This window comes from Epinephelus moara, chromosome 6 (assembly GCF_006386435.1).
Source record: "Epinephelus moara isolate mb chromosome 6, YSFRI_EMoa_1.0, whole genome shotgun sequence".
In the NCBI taxonomy this organism is placed as follows: Eukaryota; Metazoa; Chordata; class Actinopteri; order Perciformes; family Serranidae; genus Epinephelus; species Epinephelus moara.
This window is the reverse complement of record NC_065511.1, coordinates 13,771,340-13,798,606: the sequence shown is the minus strand read 5'-3', so window position 1 is coordinate 13,798,606 and position 27,267 is coordinate 13,771,340. Positions and strand designations below refer to the sequence as shown.

The 27,267-nt window shown below is 41.9% G+C and overlaps 1 protein-coding gene across 1 annotated transcript in view; it reads right to left on the bottom strand.

The window, feature by feature from the left end:
• LOC126391784 (myelin basic protein-like) overlaps positions 1-22,007 on the bottom strand; it is an 88,697-nt gene extending 66,690 nt beyond the window's left edge. The window contains 2 exon segments of the mRNA XM_050046721.1: positions 5,719-5,777; positions 21,325-22,007. Coding sequence (XP_049902678.1) covers positions 5,719-5,777; positions 21,325-21,346 — 81 coding nt within the window. The 5' untranslated portion in view covers positions 21,347-22,007.
• Positions 22,008-27,267: the final 5,260 nt, after the last annotated feature.

Sequence of the window (27,267 nt, the reverse complement as noted above, 5' to 3'; positions counted from 1 at the left end):
TTTGAATTGTTGTTGTCATGAGTACCTTCACACAGAACACATACTACATTACACAGCAAAAAACCCACATGATCTTATTTCGTAACTGGGTCGATTTTTTTCTGAGCTTTTGCACCACAATAAAGGTATCATCCATTCATGTTAAGTTTATACTTAAAAGGATTACACAGCAACAACCGGACTCTGTAGTCCGAACCAAGACTGCAAACTTTACTACTCCTTTCAACTAGGGATATTAATAACTGACTGTTTAACAGAAATTTTTAACAATTAGTACTACCAGATCAACAGTATACTGGTAGAATATATATTTAATATAATACATTGGCGCTACTGGGGGAGATGATGGGGTACAGAAATCTGCTGCCCAGGCTGGAGTCCTACACCACCGCCAGTGCAAAGTCATTACTCCTGAGAGATGACTCATGTTTCAGCAACCCTCAACAAGCTAATGACCCAAAGACATACTGTGAAACTTCAACTAATAGTCCAAGCTATAACTTGCTTGAATCACTGAAATCAACAGGCCTATATTTGGGACAGGTGTCTATATGGGACAGGCCTTTAATCCCTTGCACACAACTGTTGCTCAGCAAAGATGAGAAATACAATCAACTTCTTTATTTAACCCAGGATGAATGTCACTTGTGTAAAAATAAGGCTTCAGATTATGATTAAGAATCATTCATTTGCTCTAGCTGCGACAGACAGCACATCAGAGAGAGAGAGTTATAGCATACGAGGATTACGGCACCCAGTATACCTATACAACTGCACTTCATCCTGTTAAAACGATTTTCACAACGGATTATTTTTTATGAAAAACCCTTTTGTGATAGAGGGATCGATATATAATTTGAGGTAGCCAACAACCTGATTTTATACATCCAAAGAACTTCTACCAAAAAAAACAAAAAACAAAAGAACTACTTGGCAACCCGGCGTCTAATTAAGACAAGCGTTATTTGTCAAATGTGCAGCCACACCAGGCTAATAAAAGAAACTAGGCGTTTAATTGAGTAAAAGTTTTACAGAGGTGAGCACCTATATGGAGGATAATCGCCTCACTCGTTGGATACTACCGTTAATCCTCTTCACTGGTGGAAACTATCAGTAAACTTTCTGTTGCTGCCATTACACAAACAAACTCGGTTCAATAGCTGCCCAGTTAGCATGAGCTAACACAGCAGTAGTGGCTAACATGCAACATCGAGCTGTTAAACAGTCCCAACAAACTTTTAGTGAAACCAAAACGACTCGACCCGTTAAGCAAGACATGCAGATTCTCAGCGTCCCTGACGGGGAGCTCACACTCCTGAAGCACAAGTGTCATGATAAACAGAGAGGAAGAGATAGAAAGGAGCCCCTGAGTAAAGCAATACGCTACATGCAGCTCTACTGTTTTGCAAAATGAATGGCTTACTACCTTATTCTTCTTCTGTTAGGGGTTTCATTTATCACCCAAAATGACAGCACAACCTGAGAGCATGAACTGTAGGTGATGCTTGTAGTTAGAAAGAGCATTGGTAGTAGTTACACCAATAGCAAACATGTAGCAGGAGCCAGAGAGAGTGACTTTATCATGTTGTTTTTGTTGAGAAAAGTTCACAGGCAGCATAGCATTCTGGTCTTGGTCTGGTCACTGTCAGTTGAGGAAATTGCTACTTTTGTCTTTGCTGCCATGGATTTCTCTCTGAGTGTTCAGCATCTGTAGAAATGGTACTGCATCACTGGAGGGGAAAAAAGAGTGCTACGACTCGGAGGTCTTGACACCACATCCTGATGTTTACTGCTGGTGTCTGAGAGAGCGGAAACATTGATTCCTCCCACTGTAGCTGGGCAGAAAATATCTCGCATGATGTGCAACATAGTCTCTGGTTGGCCAATCTGTTGTTTGATTACAAGTGGATTTCTTTTAAAGCAGTTGTTGTACAACTAACTGCATTCTTGCACACAAAATGCAATTTGAAATCCCTGAATTTGTAAATACAAAATAATTGAGTGGCTGTCTATTTTTGAAGACACTGTCAGCTTTGCATGCAGTAATGACTAAAAGTAGCAAGATCTCAGTGTACTACCCTCCGTGTGGCAGTAATTAATTGGTGAGGACACACAATCCAGTGTGTTAGGAGAATACAACACTGAGATGCAAGGCCAGTCATTCCATGTGTGATTTAAGGCTCTAAAACATCAGCGGCGTCAACAGAGACATTTCTGTTGGACCTGCTATTGAGATGTGACAAAGCAGGTATGGGTACATTTCCTGAAATGATAATGGACTGGGAGAGGGATCACGACTCAGACAACAGCCTCTAAACACAACCTGCCTTACTCTGTCACACTCTGTTCCTGCTCAACTGTCACTATGACAACTGGCTGTTCTGCCAGACCTTTAAATTGACTTTGATGTCATGATAATCAAGCCAACAGAAAGGGGTGAAACAAATGATGGAGACTGAGACATACACAATGCAATTATAAAGCTAAGTAAACAATGTGGCTTTAGTGCGATGCTGCCCTAACACCGCTCTGGGCAGCTTCACACCTGACAAATTAATCCACCTCTCTTGCTCCTGCTCCTCTCTCTCTGGAGTGTGCTTTGCAAGCAAAGGAAAGAAATCATCTGTGGGCTGAGCCATCAGCTTTCCCACTGGTTTGGGCTCCCCTCTTCCCCAGCAGGCCAACATGATCACTCCACCCATTACAGGTAGTCGGCCGCGAGCCAGACCACGCAGGCAGAGACTGCAAGTTTTACACTGCTGCCCGCAGCCCCAGATGCTGTTTTTCTGACACCTCCTTGCTCACAGCCTGACATTAGGGCTGCTCACAACAAGCTAGCAACCTCTTCAAATCTGATCGCAGCCTCAGCCATAATGGCCCCAACTCATTATATCCGCTGTAATTTTGAAAAGCGGTGACAAAAAGGACTTAAGCAAAACGGGGGTTAATTACACAATGTCATTAAATTACATTACTGTCCCAGTTTAAGCCGGATCCTCCTCCACACTTTGCCGTACAGGAACACTGTCTGGCTTGTAATTTCTGCGCTCACAAAATGCAGAAAGATGAGTCAAAAAAAAATCTCTCAAAACATATTTGCTCTATTTAATTACAGCACCATTAGAGGCAGACATTTTCTGTCAAGTGCTAACCCCGGGGCACAGCAGAACACCTTGCTGTGCGGCCTATTAAAAATTCCTATTGTGAGGTGCTTAACCATTTTGTTTGTTACAAAAGAAAAATAAGAAAATTGCATTTAATTTACCACTGGACCTTCAAGCTTATGTCATATCTGATCATACTTCCTGTTTATACTATAGCACTAACGTAAATAGGGACGCTCAAAATATATATCGGGCCGATATTGGGACATTTTTGTAATATTGCATTATTTCCCTAATTAAAATGATAACGATTTAACATTGGTTTGCAAGCTGAGGAAGAAGAACAACAATTGCAGCATGATGTCTAGAGGGCAAAACATGTCACGGTGTGAACGTCTTTCTTCAGAGGAAGACAACACAATGGTGCCAAGGGTCTGATCTCTGACTCCTCCGATACCCCACCAGTTCCTGCAGCTGTTTACCAGGTTAGATACAGCGCTGATGGGCAGCTCTGCAGTGCAGTTTATACACAGCTGATACACCACAGAATTACACAGTAACACTGGGCTTCATCATCTCCCTCTCTCTTACCGTTAACTATAAATTTAATACTGAATAAAAGTCATTTTACTTTCACATCCTTGTATTTATTATGTTCATCTGTAGTGTAGGGTTATATGGGGACAGGGGCCTTGAGGGTTGGCCATTTCACAATCCCCAGAAAATCTCCCTCGTTTTCCCAGCCTGATGTCGGCAGGTAGGAAGAGTCAGAGCTGTTTTTTGTTTTTGTTGTGTTAGCAACAGTGATGTCAGTTTGATTTGGTTCGGTCAGGGCTATGGAATATTAAATCAGCCATATTTTCTCACTGTATCTTAGCCTTTCTTACCCTCAGGTGTACATAAACTACAGGTTGTATACTTCTTTTTAAAATACAAGAAGGTGCGTGGTTATCGTATCGGTTATTGGCCATGAGAAGTGGGTAATTATCGGCTATCGATATAGGTTGAAAAAATCCATTATCGGTACGCTGTATTTTTCTTAACTTTAGAGTGCAAACTCACTGATCGATCCCGATGCTTTAAAGTGCAAAAACTGCTCCTACAACAGCAGCAAAAACAATCCATCAACCAACAAAACCACGCTTTCATTCTGAGACTTAAATCCAGTTTACTGTTTTAAGCATAGCACCTGACTCAACAGCAAGACAAGGTGCATGTATACTGAAACATCTAAAACATTTCACACCTGCAGTATCACTTTTGTTCAGGTGGAAAAACATTATTTCTAGATGGACTTCCAGGGTGACAACTTGTCGGTGCCGTGGGAATAATGCTTCGGTGCTGTATGTCTGGTAAATTATCGATGTCAGACATCTGAGTGCTGATGATCACCGGGCCAAAGCTAATGGTTAAATGAGATGTGTACCCAGAGAGGTTTTAGTGTCAGCCTTGATGCACAAAATCATCTATTTACATCCTCCAGTTCAAATGGGTTCTCTCACAGAGCATTGTAGCTGCGAGGCTTGTGGTTTTCGAGGGGTTTTTATAGGGCGACACACAAGAGCCACGGAGACCCATCATGTTTCGGATATTGTCATGGCAACACAGCTCAATTACGAGTGGGACTCTGATGGTAACAGAGAGGCGATTGTTTAAAATGCAGTGTGCAAGACATTTGAAAAATTTCCAGTAATTCCATGTATGCACAAGTACTTAAAGAAAGACTATCCAACATGTGAGTGCAAGGGATTTTTTTTTTTATCACATTACCGTAGTGTGCAAAAGAAAATCGCTTAATTTAAGTGCATAAGTGGGTCTTAACATCTTTAAGGATTTCTTGGGATAAAGAATAGGATAATAAATGATCTCAGAAATGGAGGGAGGTAGGTTTTTTTAATTTCACTTACTCCAGCACAGTGGCCTTTAAGTCCAAATAATGCATAGATATAAATGGATATGGAAAAAAATCCTGGCAACATTTGCAAAGTCATCTCCACCTCATCCCTCCTTTACTCTCCACAACAAAAATCTCCACATAAAGCAATGAGACGTGCATTACTCATCGATCGCTGCTTCTCAATACATTTGACAGATGAGTATGAAGTGCCGCCTGTGGCAGTGCGATCACCGCAAAACCTGCCTTCATGTTCCAAGCGCTGGAGGTGACAGAGTAAGTTGTAACCACGAACACGTAGGCGGCTCAGAAATATATCAAATCACTTGTAAACATAAAAAACCCATTCTGTGTCTAGACCTTGGAGACAAATACACTACCTGCGAGGAATTTAGTATTTTTAACCTTTGTGTCATATTATGTAAGCCCTGACTTTTACAAAATACACTCAAGTGGTTCACAGTCTGACTGAAAGCTGAAGGTAATAAATCAGTGTGAGTGAGGGAGCCTGAAGGCTGGTCTACATCAGAGTCCAAAGTCCTGCTGATAAAGGCCAGCGTTCACACTGATAAGGTTAAAGAAAACTCTCAGAATCAAACACATGCTTCATTCTCAGATTCTCAGAATAGACAAAACGCTCACACACACACACGTTTCAAAATATTGTGATTCTGCATGCACAAAACAAGGCATTAAAGCACCTGCAGTGAGGGCTCTTACCTTACTGTCTGTGGGTAACTCCCTCTTTCCGAAATGCTGGCCCATGCTGCTGACAGAGACTGTAAGAAAAACAGAGGATGAGTTCACACCAGGAGAAGACTGTAAACAGCACATTATGGGAAGATTGTGTAGTCCTCCTTATCTAAGCAAGATAGGCTGCATCTTGAGTCAGTGTGTGAAACTGTAGCATCACACATGGTGCGTGTGCCAGATTGAGGTGGGAAAACTGTCAGTGGAACCTTGGTGTGGACCAAAGTGGACCAGGGTCACTTGAAAAGGAAGGTTTAAGTCCACTTCCAGCCAAAATTAGGTGGTTATTTATGCTCTCTGATGTCACCAAGACACAAACACATAAGTGAATATCAGAAGGTAGAAACGTGGCCGGCTTGGCACAGGAAGTAGAGCCGGACTGCTATTTCACCTGCATGCGAGTGGTTTTGCAGGACGCAGCGGTGCATGTTTGGGCAGGCTCCGTGACCATCTCTGCAGCCCATGCTCTGAGTGCATGTTCATATGATAAACTGTGTGTACTTTTGTAAGACTGCAGAACAAAAAAACAAAATTATTTGGGCTGGAGGAAACTGAGAGGTTGGACTGTGAGGTGTAGGATACCTGTATTTCTAGAGCTTGGGAAATCAGGCAAACTAGACTGAATGATACACGATACAAGTATGAAGGCATACAGAACATACTAATCATCCATCCATCTATTTTCTAACCGCTTATCCTCTTGAGGGTCGCGGGGGGGCTGGAGCCTATCCCAGCTGACATTGGGCGAGAGGCAGGGTACACCCTGGACAGGTCGCCAGACTATCACAGGGCTGACACCTACGTACAATTTAGAGTCACCAATTAACCTATCCCCAATCTGCATGTCTTTGGACTGTGGGAGGAAGCCGGAGTACCCGGAGAAAAGCCATGCTGGCACGGGGAGAACATGCAAACTCCGCACAGAATGGCTCCCACATCCGGGATCGAACCAGGAACCCTCTTGCTGTGAGGCAACGGTGCTAACCACCACACCACCGTGCCGCCCATACTTATCATGTTTTCCTATAATTTCCATAGTTTGGTCTCACACCAATGATACTCTGCTTCGAAAGTCCATTTGGGTCATCTATTAATACAAGAAATGACATAGGAATCAGTGCAACATTATTAAGGCCAAAACACACCGGCAGCCTTCATATGACGGCGGTGTCATTGACCTGAACAAAGCGTCGCGCTGCGGGGCGTCAACCGGATTTCTATTGCACACTCCAGTCCGCTAGGCTGGGAAGTACAAAATAGCACTTTTTCAAGGGCAGTGACACTGGAAAAATAGGACAATAGCGTAAAGTGCCGCAGTGCGGCACGTCGACACGCGTCGAGCCGCCGTCGGTGTGGGTTTGTGAATAGAAAATAATGGGGGCGGTTGTTTTGACGTGTGTCGTACGCCGCCGGTGTGTTTTGGCCTTCATGGTCAATTTGAGATTGTATCAGCAGTCAGGGAAGTCAACTGAAAATCTGCAGGGAAGTGTGGTCATGGTTGTAGCCGTATCAGCAGTAACAAAGAGCAAAAATCCATGTGCTTCTTTGTACACTGATCACAAAAAATAAAAAATAATTTCTGCTAGAAGTTACAGTTAAGTGTGAGATCTTCTATGGGTTAAATGTTAGAGTTAAAGCAAACATTGCATTAATAGTTTTGCACTCTTATCCAAAAAGTGACAAAACGACAAAATGTGAGGCCGACAAGAACGTGCATCAGACACACAACCCTGTGTGATGCAGGATGCACGGCACCATCCCCCACTGAACTACCAAGTCCCAAGGGAATCCTGTCAAACAACGTTGTCAGTGATCCCTGGCTCCTCTTGTCAACATGCTGAAGTGAAGCGCTTTGGATAAAATCCATTTGGAAACAGAGCAAAAATGTGTTCTGTAGCATATTGTTACTGTGGGATCACTTCCTTTCACTTACATATGAAACAAGACACAAGGACAATGCTTCAATCCCTCTTCACTTTCTGATATAACAGGAAAAATCGTCTGATGTGTTACCATGGTTACCTTTATCTTGCATGAGTATAGGCTATACGTCGCCTCTATAGACTGCTTATCACAATCGCCTCATGAGTAGTTCATAATCAGCAGATGGATTTAATGGTAGCTCTTGATGCTATAAGGGTTAGTCTGCTCTGTTTGCTCACACCACAAACAGCTAACTTGTCTAACAACAGACCCTCCTTTTTGGGCTGTCTTGGTCCAGTTTCTTGGTTGGCAGTGTATTTTTGTTAAAACCTTTTACATCAGGCCAAGCAAATCAAACACAACTGGCAAAAGCACCAGGGATGGTATATTTAGTTTATTCCTCTGATGGCCTGCGGTGCTACCACTGCTGGAAAAAAAAAAAAAAAACATGTCCGCCAGTGATTAGTAGCTACTTAATTAGTGTCATCATCCTTGAATTTGACACAGTTCTCCACAGCTGATGATTCATCTTTTGAAGAACAAATTATTGTTTTGCCACGGGGTGCTGCAAATTAGTCTCATGCTCACTAATATCTAGTGTGCTGGTCATGGGCAAAAATGAAACAATAGGAGTGTGTCATTGTCATACAAAATGCAGCTGCGATGATTAAAATGATTAAAAACATCCATCACAATATCCTCTGTAATTTTGCAGCACTAAAAGGTGAGGGCCACATAAGACAGTGTCATTGCTTCCTGTGTCACAGCATCTCTTTCACAATGTACATGCTTTTCACAGCAGTAAATGTCAAACTAAAGTGCAGCTGCAATAACTCCAAAAAATTGACACCAAACTGACTCTAGCCAACAGGTGTACTGCCAAGTTACTGAAAAGCACCAACACGAACTCCCCCTTCCCCTCAAGGGAAGAGAGGCAAACTAATGAGGGCTCAGCTCTCTCCATGTGGAAGAAGTGAGAAATGATAGGCCTTGAGCAGTGAAAGGTCCAACATAAAACCAACCAAGAATTTTCATACCCAAATAAATGTGAGAAATGAAAGATTCCAACAGAAGCAAACAAGAACTGTCATTTATTCATCTGTGCAGGTGAGAAAAGGTGTAAAACACTAACAGTGTTTATCAAACAGTAGTGCTGAATATCTCCGCCTGCACCCACCACTCAGAGGAAAAACATCTTTCCTCTAAGGGACCATTCTCTTTTACTTTCAGATAATCATAGCGTGTATTTTTTGGCTTTCAGGAGAGTGTTGGAGCCATCAAAAAGGCTTTCATCATTTTTGGCACCTTGATTATTTCCTTTTCAGGCCTTTCTTTATTTCATAACAATACCTGCATACTTCATGGTTGTGTCCCCTGTCAACAATGTTATGCTACAATGCAGTTTATGCTAAACAAATGTTTGGTAATGTGGTTCACTGATGGTCCAGACTGATGCTGGCACAGGCTTCTGACATTATGCTTGGCTTCTTCAGCCAAGAAGGCAGAGAACTCTCCATATGAACACCAACACTACTGAAAAATGATCTTAATCCATTCATGAATGCAACATTTGTCAGCGTTATTACTCAAATCTCAATTACCGGGCCTATCACATCCCCTACTCAAAGGTCAATCACTCTGAAGGATTCAAAGATATGTTAATAAAGCCTTTGAACAATCAGGATCTACAATCATGGCCAAATCATTACACAATTATGCTCACACACACATACACACACACAAACACACACACGATTTAACACCTTGCTAGGCTTATGCAACTGTCAAGTCAGGTTAATGACATACAGCTCAGAGCCTCCCACAGTGAATAAAAATTAAGCATTGAGAGGTGTTATTACATCCACTGTCTTTCAAACAGGGAGCACAGGGGAGAACTGTTTACCATGAGCAGCAGTTTCAGCAGTCCTTCTGGATCTTAGGATAGAAAAAATGTGATTAAAATCTAATCAGCTTGAAAAGTTCAAGATTTTACATCACGGCAATGTGGCTCAAGGTAAACAGCTCTACACTCAAGAGAACAGAATAAAAAAAACACTGACAGGCCATAGCAATTAGACACTCTCCCAGGAACTGAAAAAACTCTTCTCTTCTGAGAAACTGTCTCATTACAACATGATGTACTGATGGCGCATTTAGGAGAGGAGCAGCTGTATATGAAAGTAAGTTTATTAATAACCTGTTAACACATATCATCACCCTGGGAAGCTGCCATGGGAACGGTACCTAACAGCTGCCACATTACACATCGAGCGGGGCAGTATTAGTGTTCATTTGGTCGTGCTTCTGAACATCTGACAAATGTAAATGCAACAGTCACTCTCCTTTCAGCATTGGTTTAGTTCACATACTCTTTGAGATTAATATCTTACCCTTTGGCAGCAAACTTCTCCACTATTTTAACTGACTAGGTAGTCATTAACTTTGTCTGTCTAGTGTTACGATGTATAAAGAAAATCGAACACAACGTTTGAGGCAGGGCCCCATTCATTCCTATGAAAGTTGCTCAGTGGTGCTTCCCTGGTATAACATCTTTATTGCTGAGCACACTGCAGACTCTTGAGGGCTGAGTGGCTAAATTCCAGTTTAGCGCTCTGCTAACTCGAATGGGGATAACATAATTTAATGGTGCGGCTCTTCTAGGCTTTCGAAATGCTATCAGACTGAATCCTAAAAATGAAACAAGCCATTTTGAGGGGTTGTGACACTCAAAAATATGTATCCATTGATTTACCGAGGTCTCTTTTAAAATGTAACTCCATGGAAAAAAAGTCTTTTAGGGCCCAGTGGCATCACATGATGGCCCAGAATTGTAATGCCACTGTTTGGCCATTATTGAAACTGACTTCAAAGCCTGGCACACTTCCTGGACGCCTGAGTAGCCTGCAGTAGGTTTGTACAGTTGCCTGTTGTGGCTGGAAACAAAGTTGGTGAGTGTTGAGAATGAACCAGAACAGTAAAGTTGCAGGTATGAATGTCAATGATTAACACTGTAAAAGCAGTGTCTCCGTCTGGCAGCTTTCCAGTCTACCTTGCTCTCCATCCAGACATCCATGCTAATGCCAAAATACCAGCTGACCAACAGAAGCAGCTAACAGATGCTCAATAAGGCAGGGGAGCTCAGACAGTGGGGAGCGCTGCAGCAGTTACAATGCTAATGTCGGGGACAAGTAGTATTCCCTAACAGCATTAAAATAAAAACTAGGAACTCTCTCAGCGTCACTGCTCCTTCTCCCTTCTTTGGTTGTAAATCCAATTTACAAGGGGAAATGAAATGCTAATGGATTCCCTGAGCCGGTAAATTTGGCATGACAGTATTTGTGCATGTTGAGACATCTGTTCCACGTGGACTGGTGTTTTCAGCAGCTGGGCCAAACAGTGAACAAATAATGCTGGAGTCACCCCAATCATGTAGCCGGGGTATACTTAGTATCTTAAAGTCTAAATTCTGTCAAGAGATCGATGTAACCCATTTTGTTTACTTGGTAACAGCTGTTTGCTGTTGAAGGCTACAAGAAAAATGTATCCAGACTGTCTCTTAGGTGCTAGATCTGTCCATATTGATTAGTGTAACTTTAAATCAGCTGTTATAAGTTTGAGCTTATGTTCTCGTTGCCCCAACAACTGCTTCAGGCGGGCTTTAAGCATCTTAAAGAATTGAAACGGCCAGACTCGCATGAACCTGTCAAAAATAAAATCAAGCTAACCCTGTTATAGACTTAAAGGGTATAATAAGGCATGAAAAACATCTCTGGTTAAAGCTCCAACACTGGACAGTCTGGCAAGTCTGTTCTGATCCTGTGAGCATATTAAATAGATAAAGAAGAGGCTATGTCTGATGGTTGTGTGTGAAAAATTGACAAATTTTTCTCACAGCTCCTATTGGATGATAATCTTCCAATGAACTAAAAGAAAACTGACCTTTTAGAAGACTGGATATAGTACCTCAATTGGTCAGACTTAGGGGTGGGTGATAAGACCCTAAAATAATATCCCAATATTTCAGGGTATTTTTGCGATAACGATATTCTTGACAATATGACAAATTATTATAAAAAAGAAAAAAAAATTAAGAAAATAGAATTGCATGAGTGCGCGGTGCGAGAACAGCGGAAGAGATGCTGCGCTGCTGCCACAGGAGCCGCTGAATGAGTTCCCTCTGAGCAGTAACACACTAAAAGAGTCTGAGAAGTCCGGGGCGGTTCATAAAACATTTAGGACACCACAGTTTATTTCACACGACTAAAGCTCCTTCTCTTTTTCAAACTACTGTGGAGTCTGTGATACTTTCGCTTTCAGTCATGTAGCAGTATGACGTCAATATGTCAACATGTCAAAATATTGTCAGTAGCACAAAACAAGAATATACAGAATTATCGCGGTATTATTGTGGATATGATATGGCACACCCCAAACTGAAAGAATAAAGAACAGGGTTATCTGTGTGCAGTTATCTACATGAAAGTGGCTTTTTAGAGCACAACTCTGTATCACAACACACGTGTGCACACAGCTAATTCTCTAGTGTTGTGACACCATTTACGGCTAGTGACTTTTATAAACGTCGAGGGCTTAGATTGGCTCTATAGATGAAGATTTGCATAAGTGACCTCACAACTTCCTTTTAAATGGTGTTTGTGAACAAAGAGAATGGGTTGAATCATATCTGAGTGTGCTGGTGGTTGAGCCATAACAGTCAAAGAAAGATCAAACAAGAAGCTACCAAAAAAAACAATGAAACATCCAGTTGATTAAACAAACAGGACACAATCATAACGCCAGCAGCTGTGTGCATTCAGTTTAGCGTAAAAGCCGATAACCATTTTGTTGGTCATTGGGGGACGCAGGGATCCTGTGTGACTGAACGTGAGGCCTCGCAGCCAGTTCCACTCTCAGATGTTACACAATCGAAGCCGAGATCTTGCAAGGACTTGCAAGAAAAGACTGTTGCATAATAGAGTGTGAGAGAGGGACATGAAGAGAGGAGGGAGGGGAGGTGTGATGCAGGGCTGCCATTAGAATTCACCGGCAGTACTTTTTACATGTAAAAAAAAAAAAAAAAAATCCCCACAATTATTTGCCTGGCCTTTACTTTTTCCTCACACATCGCCCTGTAATTTAGACAGAAATAGGAAAGTGGTGGAAAGTGTGTGGCGAGGGAAAAATTGCAATCACTCCTTCCCAGTTTAACCCATATAAGATGCTGTTAATTGCCAGGTGTGTCTGAGTGCATCTCTCCAAACATTTCTGTGTGCTTTTGAAATATACCATTATGGAAAAAGCTCTTATGATAGGGTGGCTACATACAGGCCAGCACCTGGAAGAATCTATTACCACTCAGCAGAGCCTGCAGTACATATGAGCAATTATCTGTCTGAGCTGTCCATCACCAGAGGCTATTTCAAATACGCATCCTCATAATGTTTTTACATGGCTTCGACAGAGATAACAAACAAGCCCATTAAAAAAACACAGCATGTTGACATAAACCTCCTGTTTTCTGTGACCATTTTCAGGTTTCAATTTCACACCTGGACAATGGAACTGAGATCCTCAAAAAACGCTTTCCAGAGAGGATAACCACAGCTTTGACATTTGGTAGATAAAGAGAGATGTATGATGGCAGCATTGTCCACCATGCGGGCTACAGAAAAGCTAGAGGAATCAAACCCTCAATGAAAACCTTCTCGAGGCCGCCTGCTGCAAATCTGGTTCAGGTAATATTTCATCAACCGATAAAAAGGACAATCCTTCTTTCTTTCAATGAGATGGGTGGTAGAGCTATTCATTTCACTGACTGTAGGTCTGTGAAGTTGAAAGGGATATTACCTTGCTGCAACATAAATCTCCCTGTCAGAATCAGATGAGCTGTTTGTAATGCTTCCAAAAAAGGCAGAATGGATTACTCTACAACAACCAAGGAAATAAAACTCTTGGGAGCCATAAGGTTTGGAAACAATATCGTTCAGCACAATGAGGCTTGCTTTATCAACCTGCAGTAAGTGTGTTTGTGCTTTCATTTTGGAGAAACAATTACGAACAAAGCCAAAACAATACCTCGCGAATAGATTTCCCAGGATTGCCCTGTCTGAAGGATACTTCCTCAAAGTGAGGGTTGGCAAACATAAAAACTGACTTTTATGGGCCTGTGACTCACAGAAAAGATGGATTAGAGGAGCCAAGTAAACAATGTGGTGTTTTTTTTATTATTTGTTTCTGTGCAGCTTGTGAGTACATCAACATGTCAACCGCTACAAGAATTCAAGCCCAACTTTCCCACAAAGGCACAGATGGGAAAAAAAGGAATGTGAGAATATAAACCTCATGGTGGTGAGATTTGGTTCTGTTGGAATTTATGAGGTTTTCTGGTCAGTTGCTAAAGTGCTGAACACACAGAAGACGAAGCAGAAAAACAGTCAGTTATATCATATTATCATAGATGTAAACATCCTGTCTGGTGATCAACCCCACAGATGTAATGTTGTTTTATGAAGTTCAAATATAGGCCAGGGTCATGCAATTCATGGCAGTCGAAACAGCTTCTTTCTACATCTGTTACAGCAGCCAGCCTACAGCCGAATCACAATGTTTGTTTACAGTAACCTCCAGGTATACAACCTCTGCGACATGTACACAGAATTTAACAGCGCTGAGCAAACAGGGGTGAGCAACAGCTGAGAAATCAAAAGAAAATGGTTAAGTCGTGCTGTGTATGAGGGTAAGATGCTAAATAAAGATAGATGTGGTTTGTAAAAGACGCTAGCGAAGCAACACAGTATATAAATAAGCACAGCTGAAACGTCAGATACGTTGGACCACCAGTGTCCAGCTATACACGGTGTATATGTTTAACGCTACTCTGAGGGATGAAAATGACAACAAAATTTTTAAAAAGAACCCATTCATACCTGGTATTGGCATGCATTACCATAAGTGGAGAGCCGAGACACATTGCCGTTGACACCTGTTTCTATCATGTGTCTCCAGCTCACCACTTGTGTTCAGATTTCATTATAATTACATGCACACTCTCACTAGCATGCTCGTTAGTCGTGTTAGCAGTTGTGTCAGTACATCTGGAGATATTGCTGTCAGCAGAATTCAACAAGCCTCCTTCTTTAGGGCAAAGCAATGGACAGTCATGCAACACTTCGTCCAACTTGTCTTAAAATGGGCAAGTTATAGCAAGTGAGCATGCTGTCACCAAAACAACCACCACCTCCTGCACTGATGACATATTCTTTGTTGGGGACGCACTAGGGTGCATTAGCGTTTACACTACAGAAGATGTGTGGTCAAACCCGTCCCAGACCACCTTGGCAAGTGGTTTGAGTGACTAGATCACAATGCTTCTTGGTGGTTGTTTACACTTGTGATCGGGGCAGTCAAAACACATGTTAATACCAGACATAAACAGGCCATTAGTTTACTGATTTCACATTTATCCACAGTTCAAATCAATTGCCAGTTGTCTTCTCGGAAATGATTGCTGTCATGACATTATGTTGATTCAGCATACTTATCAACAGTCCATATATTACACATGAATCACTGTGTGCATATTTGATTCAATAGGAAGCCTGCCCGGCGTAATGCTGCACGACATGCTGACAAACCCATTTCTCAATCTACCACTAAAGCTGGAAGTGGCTGGAACACACGTGCATCTGTCTGCTGTTGCCTGGTTCCTTTGTTTCGCTTTAAGTTTGCTGTTGTGCATGCTAGACGAGACAACAGCTTCTTTTAAAACCCTCTGGCTGCCCTCAATGACTGCACCCTGTTACACTCTACTGAGAGTCAATTACGTAATGAATACGGAGCGTGTGTATGGAGAGGGGAGGACACAAGAGAGAGTGATGAGATATGAAATATTGATAGTTACACACTGTCTATCACTGAAAGAACTCTACTCTTACAAAAAGATCTGAGGTCAAAGGTCAACATCTGTCCCTGACATAGATGACTGCACACTGCAGGAAGCCTGACTTCCTTTCTCTCTACTTCTCTTTCAGCCTCGACTGGTCCTTATCTGTGAGGTTGGCTGAGCAACATATGTCATGCTTGAAAACAATGTGAAGGTGAAAGAGAGAGCAAAAGCAGTACTGGCATGTAAAGGAGTTTGGAGGATGGTGTGTTTTTCCCCAGCCTTTCCAAAACCAAAAATACAAAAGCAAAAGTGTGAGAAATGGACTAAATTGTGCACTAATCAGCTCTAACTTAACTTGTTATTGTTAGCAATGTGTTTAAAGACATATCAGATGCCAAAACACCACGGTTTGCTCAAGTTCCCAAGATGGCAATTCATTTATTTTTGGGCAAGATGATTGCGAGGTAAATATGAGAAATATGGTGTTCACGTTACAAACTAATTCATCAGGAATGTGCACTTGCATGTAAGTTACCATCTAACGTCACAATGCAGCAAAGTCAAGCCAGGTGCAACTTTTTTTACCGAACGACCCTGCGTTGTTTTGCCACCCCCTTGTATTGATGGACTGCTGTTAAGATCTGACAGCGACATTTGTCATACTCAGGTTAGAAATGAGACGCCTGCGGCTGACCCTTGTTTGATTCCAATATTTCAAAGAATTCTGAGTTTTATATCTGCCACCGTTATTTTGTGAGACAACAGAAAGCTTGGCATGTGTAGCAACAGTGACTAAGGAGGATGGGGTAGCTAACAGCTGATGGCTTAACGTCTCAATTTTCTTTGAAGAAGGTGTTAAACCTACCAACCACTGGCAACACAGAAACAAAATAACCACCGAACTGACAAAACTGTGGTATCGAACTCATCCCTGGTTATTTCAGTTTTAGAATGACCTTCGGTGGATTCAGCTGTACTTTTAGATATGGTCCCCCCCCCTCTATTAAATATGAAAGGAGGCTCCCACATGCTTGAGCTTTACACTGCCGACTTGTATAATCAGAACAGACATGTCCTGTGAATTTCAGCCTTATATGATAATATTTACCCTTTAGAGCAGGCACATCCTGACAGCTGAGAATATTACTGCCAGGTATTGTCCCCCCTCTATTACATATGAAAGGAGGCTGAAAATCACAGGACATGTCTGTTCTGATGATACAAGTCAGCGATCCTGAAATGTTTGTTTCTCCTCTATAATACACATTCTACATCTCGGAGGCGACGTCTTTCCACATACATGCTTGCTTCGCCTTTCAAACGGGGCAGAATTCCGAGGGAAACAGTAGGAGAGACACAGCCCGAGAGGGATACAACACCGGAGGGAGAAGCAGGTCCGTGGAGCTGTGCGCCGGACGAAAAAAACAAGAGCGTCGCACCAAATGTGCACTGCTACGGCGTCGCTTTGGGCTGCAAGTGCGCATGATGCCCGTCTACACTGAAAGTAATGGGTTTGTGCGCACAAAAGATGCTACATCCGAACACCCCCCATGCACACACACAGGCTTTAACCAAGGCGGCGGCCAAAATCACCCAGGTGGCCCTTCTTTGTCTTAGATAGACAGGGAAAACCGTGACTTCCAATTTCTGGCAGATTCCCCAACCACAGGAATGCTAAGCTGGTTGGCAAACCCTTTACTAACGGATAGAGCTTCAGCTTCACGTTCATCACACCATCACCACTCCTCCTAAATCAGTGGTACTCAACCTTTTTCATGCAAAGAACCCCTAAATTGATACACAGTAAGTCATGGACCACCATTTAAGATTTCCCTTCAAGGACTTACATTGGGCTAATTTCTGTAGTGATTTTTATAGCGACAATAAATTATTCCCCATCTTTCTGGGGACCCCCTGGAACTCCCTCAAGGACCCCTGGGGGTCCCTGGAACCCTGGTTGAGATCCATCCTAGATAACAATGCCAGTCTGGTTTGAACTCAACATTGTGAATAAGTGAGTACAGTTGTGAAGTGGAGGGTACACGCAGGTAAACCGGGTTACACCCACCTTTTTGGCCGTTTACAGTATACACACCTATCAGCTAAAGAGCCACTGGAATATAAAGGACAGTATACCCACTTCCTCCTCGGTACCGATCTACCTAGTGGTACACCCACCTCATCAACTACCACTACACCACTGAGTGAGTACAGTTGTGAGTGGGATAAGGCTAGAGGAGCTTCACGGGACAACTGCCAATATTTGGAAGGTTCCTGTGTAGCCAGCAGATGTCAAGGCAAAGACTACTTGCATGCACCAGCCATTTTGGCTCATCTCTATAAACATATGAAAGCTAAATCATCATCAGATGATAGCCGATGGGTTCCGAGATTGCATTACAAACACAATTTGTTATATGGCACTCATGTGATGGGTCAGTAATACTCGGACTACAAATGGAATACAAAAGGACACCAGAATGCTTTTAATACCAAAACCTTGTCCCTTTACCAACAGGTTCTGCATTCATATGCATTTTTTTTATAGAGACTAGACACAAAATATCCAAATAAGGGACAAAAACACAAAGCTCTGGCACCAAACTCATTCCAAGCTTCTTTACGTTGTCAGAATGACTTGCCGCAGATTCACTGGAATCATATCTGCAGTTTTCAGCAGATCACATCACCCAATCTTAGGAATGTCATGCTGCTTGGCAAACTCTTGACTGAAGATAAAGCCTTGCATTGATGCTCATCACTGCTGTTATCCCATAATCATGATCATCACCACTCCTCCTAGATGACAATGCCAGTCTGGTTTGAGCTCAGCACTATGAATAAGTCAGGACAGTTGTATGTGGGACCAGGCTAGAAAAGAAGTCACAGTTGTGTGAGTTCAGTAACCAGTCAGCTGTGAGCGTCACACTGAACTACAGCAGCTCCACCACCAACACAATGTTTGCCTGTGGGCTCCAGCTGCCTATCAGCAACACCAGGGCTGCTGCTTTCGTACTGTTACTTCCTGCTTTCTTGACATTAGATAAGTGTGCTTTCCATTCAAGTCTTGCACACACACTCTGATGTTGTACAGTGGAGGGTGGTTGGGGGTGTACAGACAAATATGCAGCTGTTATTCTCCACATTTTTTAAAAGGCACATATGGCTCTGAGGGAATATTAAACTCCAGTGGATAAACAATACTCCCAGGGGTAGCTATTGCTTTGTTAATTCAAGCATATAGTTGTTTTACTTTATGCATGGGCACCTCCCGTTATTCCCTAGGGTGTCCTAGTGATATAGGCTCGTGCCTGAAGCATAAGCTCAGTGCTCCTCAAAGGAGATAACCACCACCACCACCTGGGGTTTGCCATCTAATAATCCAAGCAACAACCTCTTGACTTGGATCTGGAGGCAAAGCATTCGGTTTTACCATCTGCTGAGATCCCTGTGAGGGAGGAGACACTCCTGGCTGTGACGCCATTGCAGATGACAGTGTACCACCCTGAGCTGTATGGCAACACCACGCCTCGGGCAAAACTAACAAAACTATTGCGTTGTCGCAGGGGGGGTGTTCATATAGCAGGTAATGTGACTCAACCTGTCTGCCAAGAACAGGCACAGACAGGAGGGGAAGTGTGAGAAGAGAGGAAGTTTGTGAGTCTGTGAGGACGGAAGTTGACTAACCTCAATGTATCACCTGCAAAACACAGATATGACATGCAGTCACACGCACATTTAGTGAGCAAGATGGAAAACTTCACTTAGTGTGGAAACACCGGAGCACCCAACTTTTCACATAGCTTTCTGCAAAGCTACACTCACAGTACAGCCGGCCGGTATAAGCTCGTCTTGTACATAAATACAAAGGAATGCAGAGTGACACACGTGACGGCTGAGCAAACCTCCTGGCATTTTTCTCTCTTGGCTGAGCTGGGGCAAATCCAGTGAAATGCAAAGGAATGCAATCCCGCGGCCTTCCCGACTCAGGTAGTGGCAGGCAAACCGAGGCTTTTCCTCCAACTACTGTATGTGGAGGTTACGCCACAACTGCTGGCATCCTGCTATGCATCAAAACAAGCTTTTTCTGTCGTGTTAGTAATCCTTGACATGCCTCAAATCTATTAGATCATCCCAAAGAAGTTTCTATCACTACACCACCAATCTGTGTCAAAAGTGAATCATGTTATCTGCTGTGTGTGACCCAGACAGTGTCATTTTTTCATGGTCCACCTGATATGATGAATTGAGAATAAGATTCCTCAGTGTTTCAGCTAACATGATCTGCCTTTTGTTCCGTCTTTATCAACCAAAGGAGGATATAAAAGGTGAGGACTAACCCTACATTTAGTTTGTATCAAAAGAAGCCAGAGGTTACCTTGCTGAGTGTTCCCTGTCTAGAGGACATCCAGGGCTGCAGGCTTTAATAAATCAGTGCAATTCAGACGTAAGCAGCCACTCATGTGTGAGTACTTTATTTATAGACCGTGCATAGCAGTGACAGTAAACGAGCATGTCACCGCTTTGAGACCCACACTCTCTCTTTTTCTGACATTAAACTAGCAGACTGTGTGTAAAAACGACAGCCATATGCTGCTGTTACATCTTGGCAGTTCTCCCCTTCAGCAGACCAACAGTGCAGCGCTCAACAGTTGTTCTGTTCAGTTAGGCAAATAGAGCCCGTATGGTTCCTGTTACAGGCCTTCACTGTCTGTTTTTATGTAAAGTCAAGTAACAAGTGGAGCTTGCTGCTGACAAGTCCTCGCTTGGGATGCGGAATGATGTAATACTTAATTTCCACTGGGATTCACTGTGTATATTCTCGGCCCCTAAAAGCCTGCACACCAGTCTGTCCACTGGTCAAGACAAAAAAAATACAATATATTAAAACCACTGACACTGACATTCTTCCTTTACACTGCCTTCAAGTAGGAGCAAAACTCCATTTAAAATTTTTCAGTTTAAAGAAGACACAGTTTGGTGCAAAAGTCCCTGCCTCATGTAACTTGATTTATAATTGACACGAATCGTTATGACCATCTGATTAATTCGGTATATATATGATCCGCTTATCAATATGCGCATTTGATTAACTTTAAACAAAATATCTCGTTTCCCATTGGTCCAACGGCCCACTGCTACCAAAACATACTGGGGGTTTCCGGTAGCAAACAGTGTGGAGCCGTTACAAAAGTCTGAATTTTATTGGGTTAAAGTCCTGCTTTGGTTGCGGTATGTACGCCGAATTAAAGGGAACTATCTAATGATTGACATCAGGCCTTGAATGTCATTCAACACAGCGTGTTATATTGCTACCAAGCAAATAAGCTTTAAATTGCATTACTGTTAACTGTGATTGGCTCAACGAGAGAGAGAAGGCAACAGGGAGGGTGGTGGTTGGTAGAGGTGGTGGTGGGGGGCGACACTGTCAAAGCACATGACAAAGCAGTGACACTATCTGGTGGCAGTGATGCTTATTAAACAACACTTACTATGAACGGTCACACCGAGTTACGCAGACTTGGACGAGCAAGAAAATGACATACCGAGCATATTTTCCCTGCAGCTTTCGAAACGGCTGTTACGCACTGTAAACAAGTCGACGTGGATGACATGTTTACTATCGTTACACCGCGTAACCCGCGGTCGAAAAAAAAGCACAAGAAGCTATAGTATCCAGCGCATATGTGTAACGTTACAGTCTGTACACGGGCTTTGTCGCCTTGTATTTGTTTTTGTAAATGTTACCAGGTTGACTGTGCACATACCCGTCTCCTGTGTAAAATGCATCCACAGCTGAGCCTTGTACTGGATGTAACCAACTGTCAGTCTTCTCTCAACAGTGGTCGACGGTGGTCGTCATCAACATCAACAATAACGCCTTTTTCCCCTTTATGGTTCGCCGCTGCTGTGATCACCAGCGTGTCTCCGTTAAAAAAAAAAAAGAAAAAGAAAAAAAAACGTGTCTCGGTGCTTCCTGATTTAGGTACAGCGGTGATGATGTTGTTTGTAAGGGGTGGGGCGGAATGCAGCTTTAGTCCGCCAAGAAATGTGGTCTAAAAAGCCCGTTGGTGCACGTCTGTGCATGATTAGTAGCTCGTGCTTCATGGCAGGGAGGGTTAAATAAACGCGCCAAACAAAGTCGTGATTTGGAGATAAGACCTCGAGTAGTCCACAGATCATGAGTCAAAGAGCTGCAGGGTTTGCTCACTCAGGGACAGCAACCTGAAGACATTTTATGTCCTGCACCACACACTTTCTGTTTACTGTTGGCCGCTGCACCCTGAGCCTACCTGCAGCCAGCAGGTGATGTCAGTGCCTTGCTCAGGGGCACTGTTGTTGAGTAAGAGGTGGGTGGCATTTACTGCGGACATTTTTCAGGCAGTGCAGGAGTAAAATCCATCCTGCTGGCCACTTTGAATAATTCATAAAACTTCCATTATAAGAAATACGCATAAAACTGTTCAGGTCCAGTGTGTAGGATTTAGGGATATTCATGCTGAAATGGAATTAAAAAAAAAAAAAAAAAATCATGTTTTCTTTAGTGTATAATATCTGAAAATGGGAACTGTAGATTTTATGTTAAATATCTTCAGTTACCTTGAGTTAAGATTTTCCTTTAAGTCCTTGTTAAAATTTCCTCAAAATAAAATTGGTTGCACAAAACACTCTTAAGTCTTCGCTTTAAGGTTTCCTTAAAATAGGTACTACAGTATTCACATTTTTCTCCTTGTCTTGGTCTTATACATAAGGAATCCTTATCATTGCACAAAACACCTTAGCACACTGAAGGTCCCTCTGACTCTATCTTAACCGCAATATTATTTATGGTGATAAATGAGAAAAACTAACACACCCCACAGGAACTCAATGGATAAGCTTTTGATTTTGCACTACAGCTTTGACTGAATTAATTTTAATCGCAGTTTCTTCCTATAATCGTTCTCTGTTTTCTGGTATTCTGGGATCAAATTTACTTTGTAGTGTTTGCTTTCTATGATTGAATTCCTCCAGAAGTATAATCTTTTCCTCCTCTGACCAATATGGTTTTCTTGTCTTCTTGTCTTGTGCCATTTTTCCATTATCTCACTATAAGCCAACTTTGTGAGTCGATAACAGGCATCGCGAGCATGAGTCCAAGCAAATAAACAATCTCCATGGAAACCTTTACTGCTGTAAGATCTCATTCAATGCAGTAAATGAGTTCATGTTTATCCTTTTCAGAGATTCTGTGCAACTGTGTAAGACCCTCAGCTAAGAAATGAATAAAGAATGATGACATTTTCTTTGAATTCTCCCTCAAAGTTAAGACTAGGTCCTTGAAAAAAAAAAGCTATTCACAAAGTGTCTTAGCCCTTAAAAGAGCTCCTAAGGTGAAAAACTGTTAAAAGTAGAGAGGAGGACTTTTAAGAGGCTTAAGAGTTTCTTAATCAGAGGAGAAAATGGTGGAAACACAAATATGTCAGAGTCTTTAAACACTGGATGACAGTAAGTATATGAAATGCTACAGATTAGATAGTGCAGGAATAATATATGTGGTTGATCTCATCAGGGATACGCACACATTTCCCACCTAATGCTTTAATGTCAGAAATAAAAGGATCACAACACTGAGATATTTGGAAAACTGGAAAAATGCAACAGTGCAGCAGTGATGACTTGAGTCTGTCTAAACCTTCCACCAGCAGAGTGATAACATTAACAATGACAACACTTTCGCAGTCAGCAGTTCATTTCATTTCCACTGGGTGTCCACACCTTACAGGCTCACAAAAGGGTGTGTCTCTGACAACTAATCACACCTGTTAAAAGAATGCATCATACCTAGCAATGGGGTCGACCACACCCCCTCACTAAGGTTAAAGTGTCTGTTCCTGCCTTTCTCAGAATTGCTAGGAGTTGCTAGGAGCTCTCTGAGAGTATTCTCAGAATGTTTGTGAATACGGCCCCTGGTTCGTTTGTTTTAGAGAGGAAGAGACTTCTACAGATAAAATCCTCCTACACAAAAAACACTATAAAGAATTCTAACCGGGAGAAGTTTCAGCTCATTGCAATCTGCAATCCTCTCCACTAGATATCACTAAATCCCCCTAAATCATACACACTTCTCCTTTAAGTGACATTTCGACAACACTGACCCTTGGGTGCATTTTCAGACAGACCACTGTTGGCTGCAACTGAAAAAAATGTCTTGAGTACTTGTTTCCCTTTTTGCAACTTACGGTTCCGTTCCTTCCTTATGTGAAACATGTCCACACATAATACCAGGGGTGTAAATATAGACAGTGCAAGCAGTGCAGTTGCATTGGGGCCCATGGAAAGGGGGGGTGGCGGGGCTGGAGAGAGTTGGGAGAAGAGTGGGTCCTTCAGAAGTATTCAGATTGTCTCCTCAAAAACACAGCTGTAGTTGTCAGTAGTAATCTATAGCAAAATTATTTCTTTTCTAATTCTACATAAACTATAAAACTATAAGTAAACTACATATATAAAAACACTACTCAGTTAAATCAGTCATTTCTTATTTTCTTTTGTGTTAGTATTAGTAAATACATTTACTGAACTTTGTAATTGAAAACCACCTGAAAAGATATGAGAAAATAAGGGTAATGCATTCATGGATAGTTTACTAAACAGGCCTACTGGGGACATGCATATGCCACGTGGCCCAAGGCATCAGGGGTCCCCTATGGGCCTCTCTGTTAGAGGTGACATGTCTTGTGGTAATGTCAGTTATTATGATATAACATGAGCAAATTTGCTGCATATAGAGCGCTTCACTTTTGATGTATGACGTAGGGCTTACATTTTGCTGACATTTCTTCTTAACTTAACATTTTGAAATCAGGACTTTTACTTGTAGTGGAGTAGGATGGATCTGAATACTTTTTTTTTAGCACTGCACCTGATGCAACTCACAGTTTAAATGAAAAGAAAAAACTGCGAAAGTTTTACAACAGAACTCTTCATTTTGAGGTGATTCTGCTGCTGTCTTCAAATGAACATCGACTGGAACAAATATTGAATCAAGAAAAGATGATTTTAAAAAATGTATTTGTCCTTGAGGCAAAAGCTCATATTTTTTTTATTTGAGCGGAATAATTTGGCTGATGATAATGTCAGCAAATAGCCCATCACACAAAGTTTTTTTAGTAGGAATGCACTGCAGTCCAATAAGAGGAACTTTTTTTTACACTTTAAATTAAAATACCACAGGCTTTATACTGATTTTTTCCTTTTCCTTTTCTTTATTGTCCCCCAGAAACATGTCCCCAAGTGATATTAATTGAAAATAATTTCTGCACCTTCCTCTCATAACGAAAGTGCCTCAGTGCTCAGTTTTTACTTTTACCACCTCAAGGTCCTTATAGTTTTATCCTCTCAGGACACCAAAGCAAAACTGCTAAAACTCTCATCACTTTGAAAGTGAAGTCAAACAGAGATGAACCTTCAGGATGACCTTACTTCCCCTTCAAAATAAAGTGTGTTTTTTCCCTTAACTCTGATTCTATGGAGATCCATGCAGACCAAAATCAAATCCCACAACCCAACATAAATACTTCTCAACACTAGTACTTCCTATGTAAAGCCTATGACGCTGATCGGAGAAGATTTGACTCATCTGTAAGGTAGGCTACTGTCATTTCCATATTAATGATGTTAGTGATGCTGTTGGAGGGAGGTTGCAGTACTTTATGCTTTATCCTTTAAAAGTTCATGGCTAAATTTACATTTTGTATTTAATTGTATTTCATTTTACGTTGCTATGATTACATTTTGAGCTGTGTTTAGTCTGGCTCATCACTCAGATCTCAGATGTTAGATGGCTGTAAGAGAGACAGGGTTGTTTAAGAACATCGTCAAAACTCCAAAGGCATTTTAATACTGTCCTGCTTTAAACCTAGCCCACATGTACATGGGTATTTTTCAAAACAGTTTTTTCTCCCTCCATCATATCAAAATATTAGTTATACACAAGTACTGTTATTAAAAAAAGTCTGTCACGCAAAACACAACCGAAGCATCATTAAGAGCCAAACCATTAGGTGATGAGCAGTGACCTCCTTAGCACATTTTGACGCCTCTGTTCCTCATTATAGTGGAAGTGGACTTTACATACAACAGTCCTGTTAACGAGGTTAGAGCCAACACTATTTTGGCCGCATCCACCATTGCACGAAATATCGCCTTATTTGTGATGCCTCATAAAAGAGATAACATCACACACTTTCATGTTGCAGGCCTGCTTTCTCTGTATACACATCAACACTGAAAACAGAGTTTCTAAAAATCTCCATTTTGAAAGAGTTTTACAAAAGGTGCACTTTCAAAGACTTAAAATGTGTGTGAATGAAAAGCTAAAATGCACAGAAATGGCTATTTTCTTCAAATATACTCATATACGTGTGGACTACGCCTTATTCTCTTCAGATTTGTTCATTGTACATTTTTATTTTTATAAGTTTAAGTTTCATCTTAGGTGAGCTTATTTGTTTGAAATAATTGTAGGGAAATATAAAATAGAGTTTATTGACGGTGGCATGCTGTTTTGGCTGATGTAGCAGTGGTAGTATAGGTAAGGAAAAGGGGGTTGTTGTGTTGTGGTGAGGAGCAGTGAGAGCTGGCATTTGAGGGCGGTGGCTCTGGGACGCCAGAGATCACGGTCTAGCCTCCTGAAGGTGTTGTGGGACCAACTAGACGAAACACCGATGAAGAGAGGTTCCCACCTGATGACCCCAAAGACATGTTAGTTATCACTGCTCACTGGTCTACATAGGTAAGCTGTGCCATAAGCTATTTTCACTGGGTGCTGATCCCTTTTCTGGAGCACAAGTTTCTTGTGTTTATTTCAAACTTAACTGATTTTCATTCAGTCTCATTTTAATTAAAGAACTATAAAGAGCTATTTCATCTTTTCTCTCTTTAAACTATGAGATAAAAATGAAGCAAAAACTCATGTTCTTTTGTCAAATTTGAGACATTACTATCAAGAAACTTTATACATTGAGATATTTCCAATTAATCATAAAGAAAGCAATCAATGAAACCCTGAACAAGAGTCTGTAACCATGTGGCTCTGTGACGCTGTAGGAGCTGTAGTGCTTTGAGCTAAATGCTAATGCCAGCATGCTAATAGGCTTTAAATAACAATGCAAACATGCTAATGATAGCATGTTTAATGTGTTTACCATGCTCAGCGTGTTAGTATGCTAACATTGGAGTCATAGTTCGTCACATGACAATTTATCAGGCCTTAGCAATCCTGCTCAAAGATGATCTGATTTGATGCTGTAATGTGATGATGCAGCAATGACCAGAGAAATCAAATAGCCACTGATAATGTATCCGGGATGATCGGGTCCAATCCATCCTGACTCAGAGCTCCCGATAGCAGAGGTTTGGTTTTGTGGGAGCTGAGTGGTGGGGGGTGGCATTGGGCGGTAGAGTTGGGGGGGCGGGGTTGGGGTGCTGGCAGAATCAAGGGAGATCAGCCCAAGGCAGAGAAAATGACTCAACATTGTCAGTCATATGATAATAACCCATTAGCTTTGAGCCTGGGCTGATTTTGACAGAGATACAGTAACTGGTTGTCATGGAAATAGCCAGGCCTCACTTGAGGTAATGGATCTAAATCAGCATGGAATATCCATCACAGTAACTCCGAGGAAGGGGGCTGTTTGTTGTCTTTGAGGGAAACGTGTCCTTATTGCTCA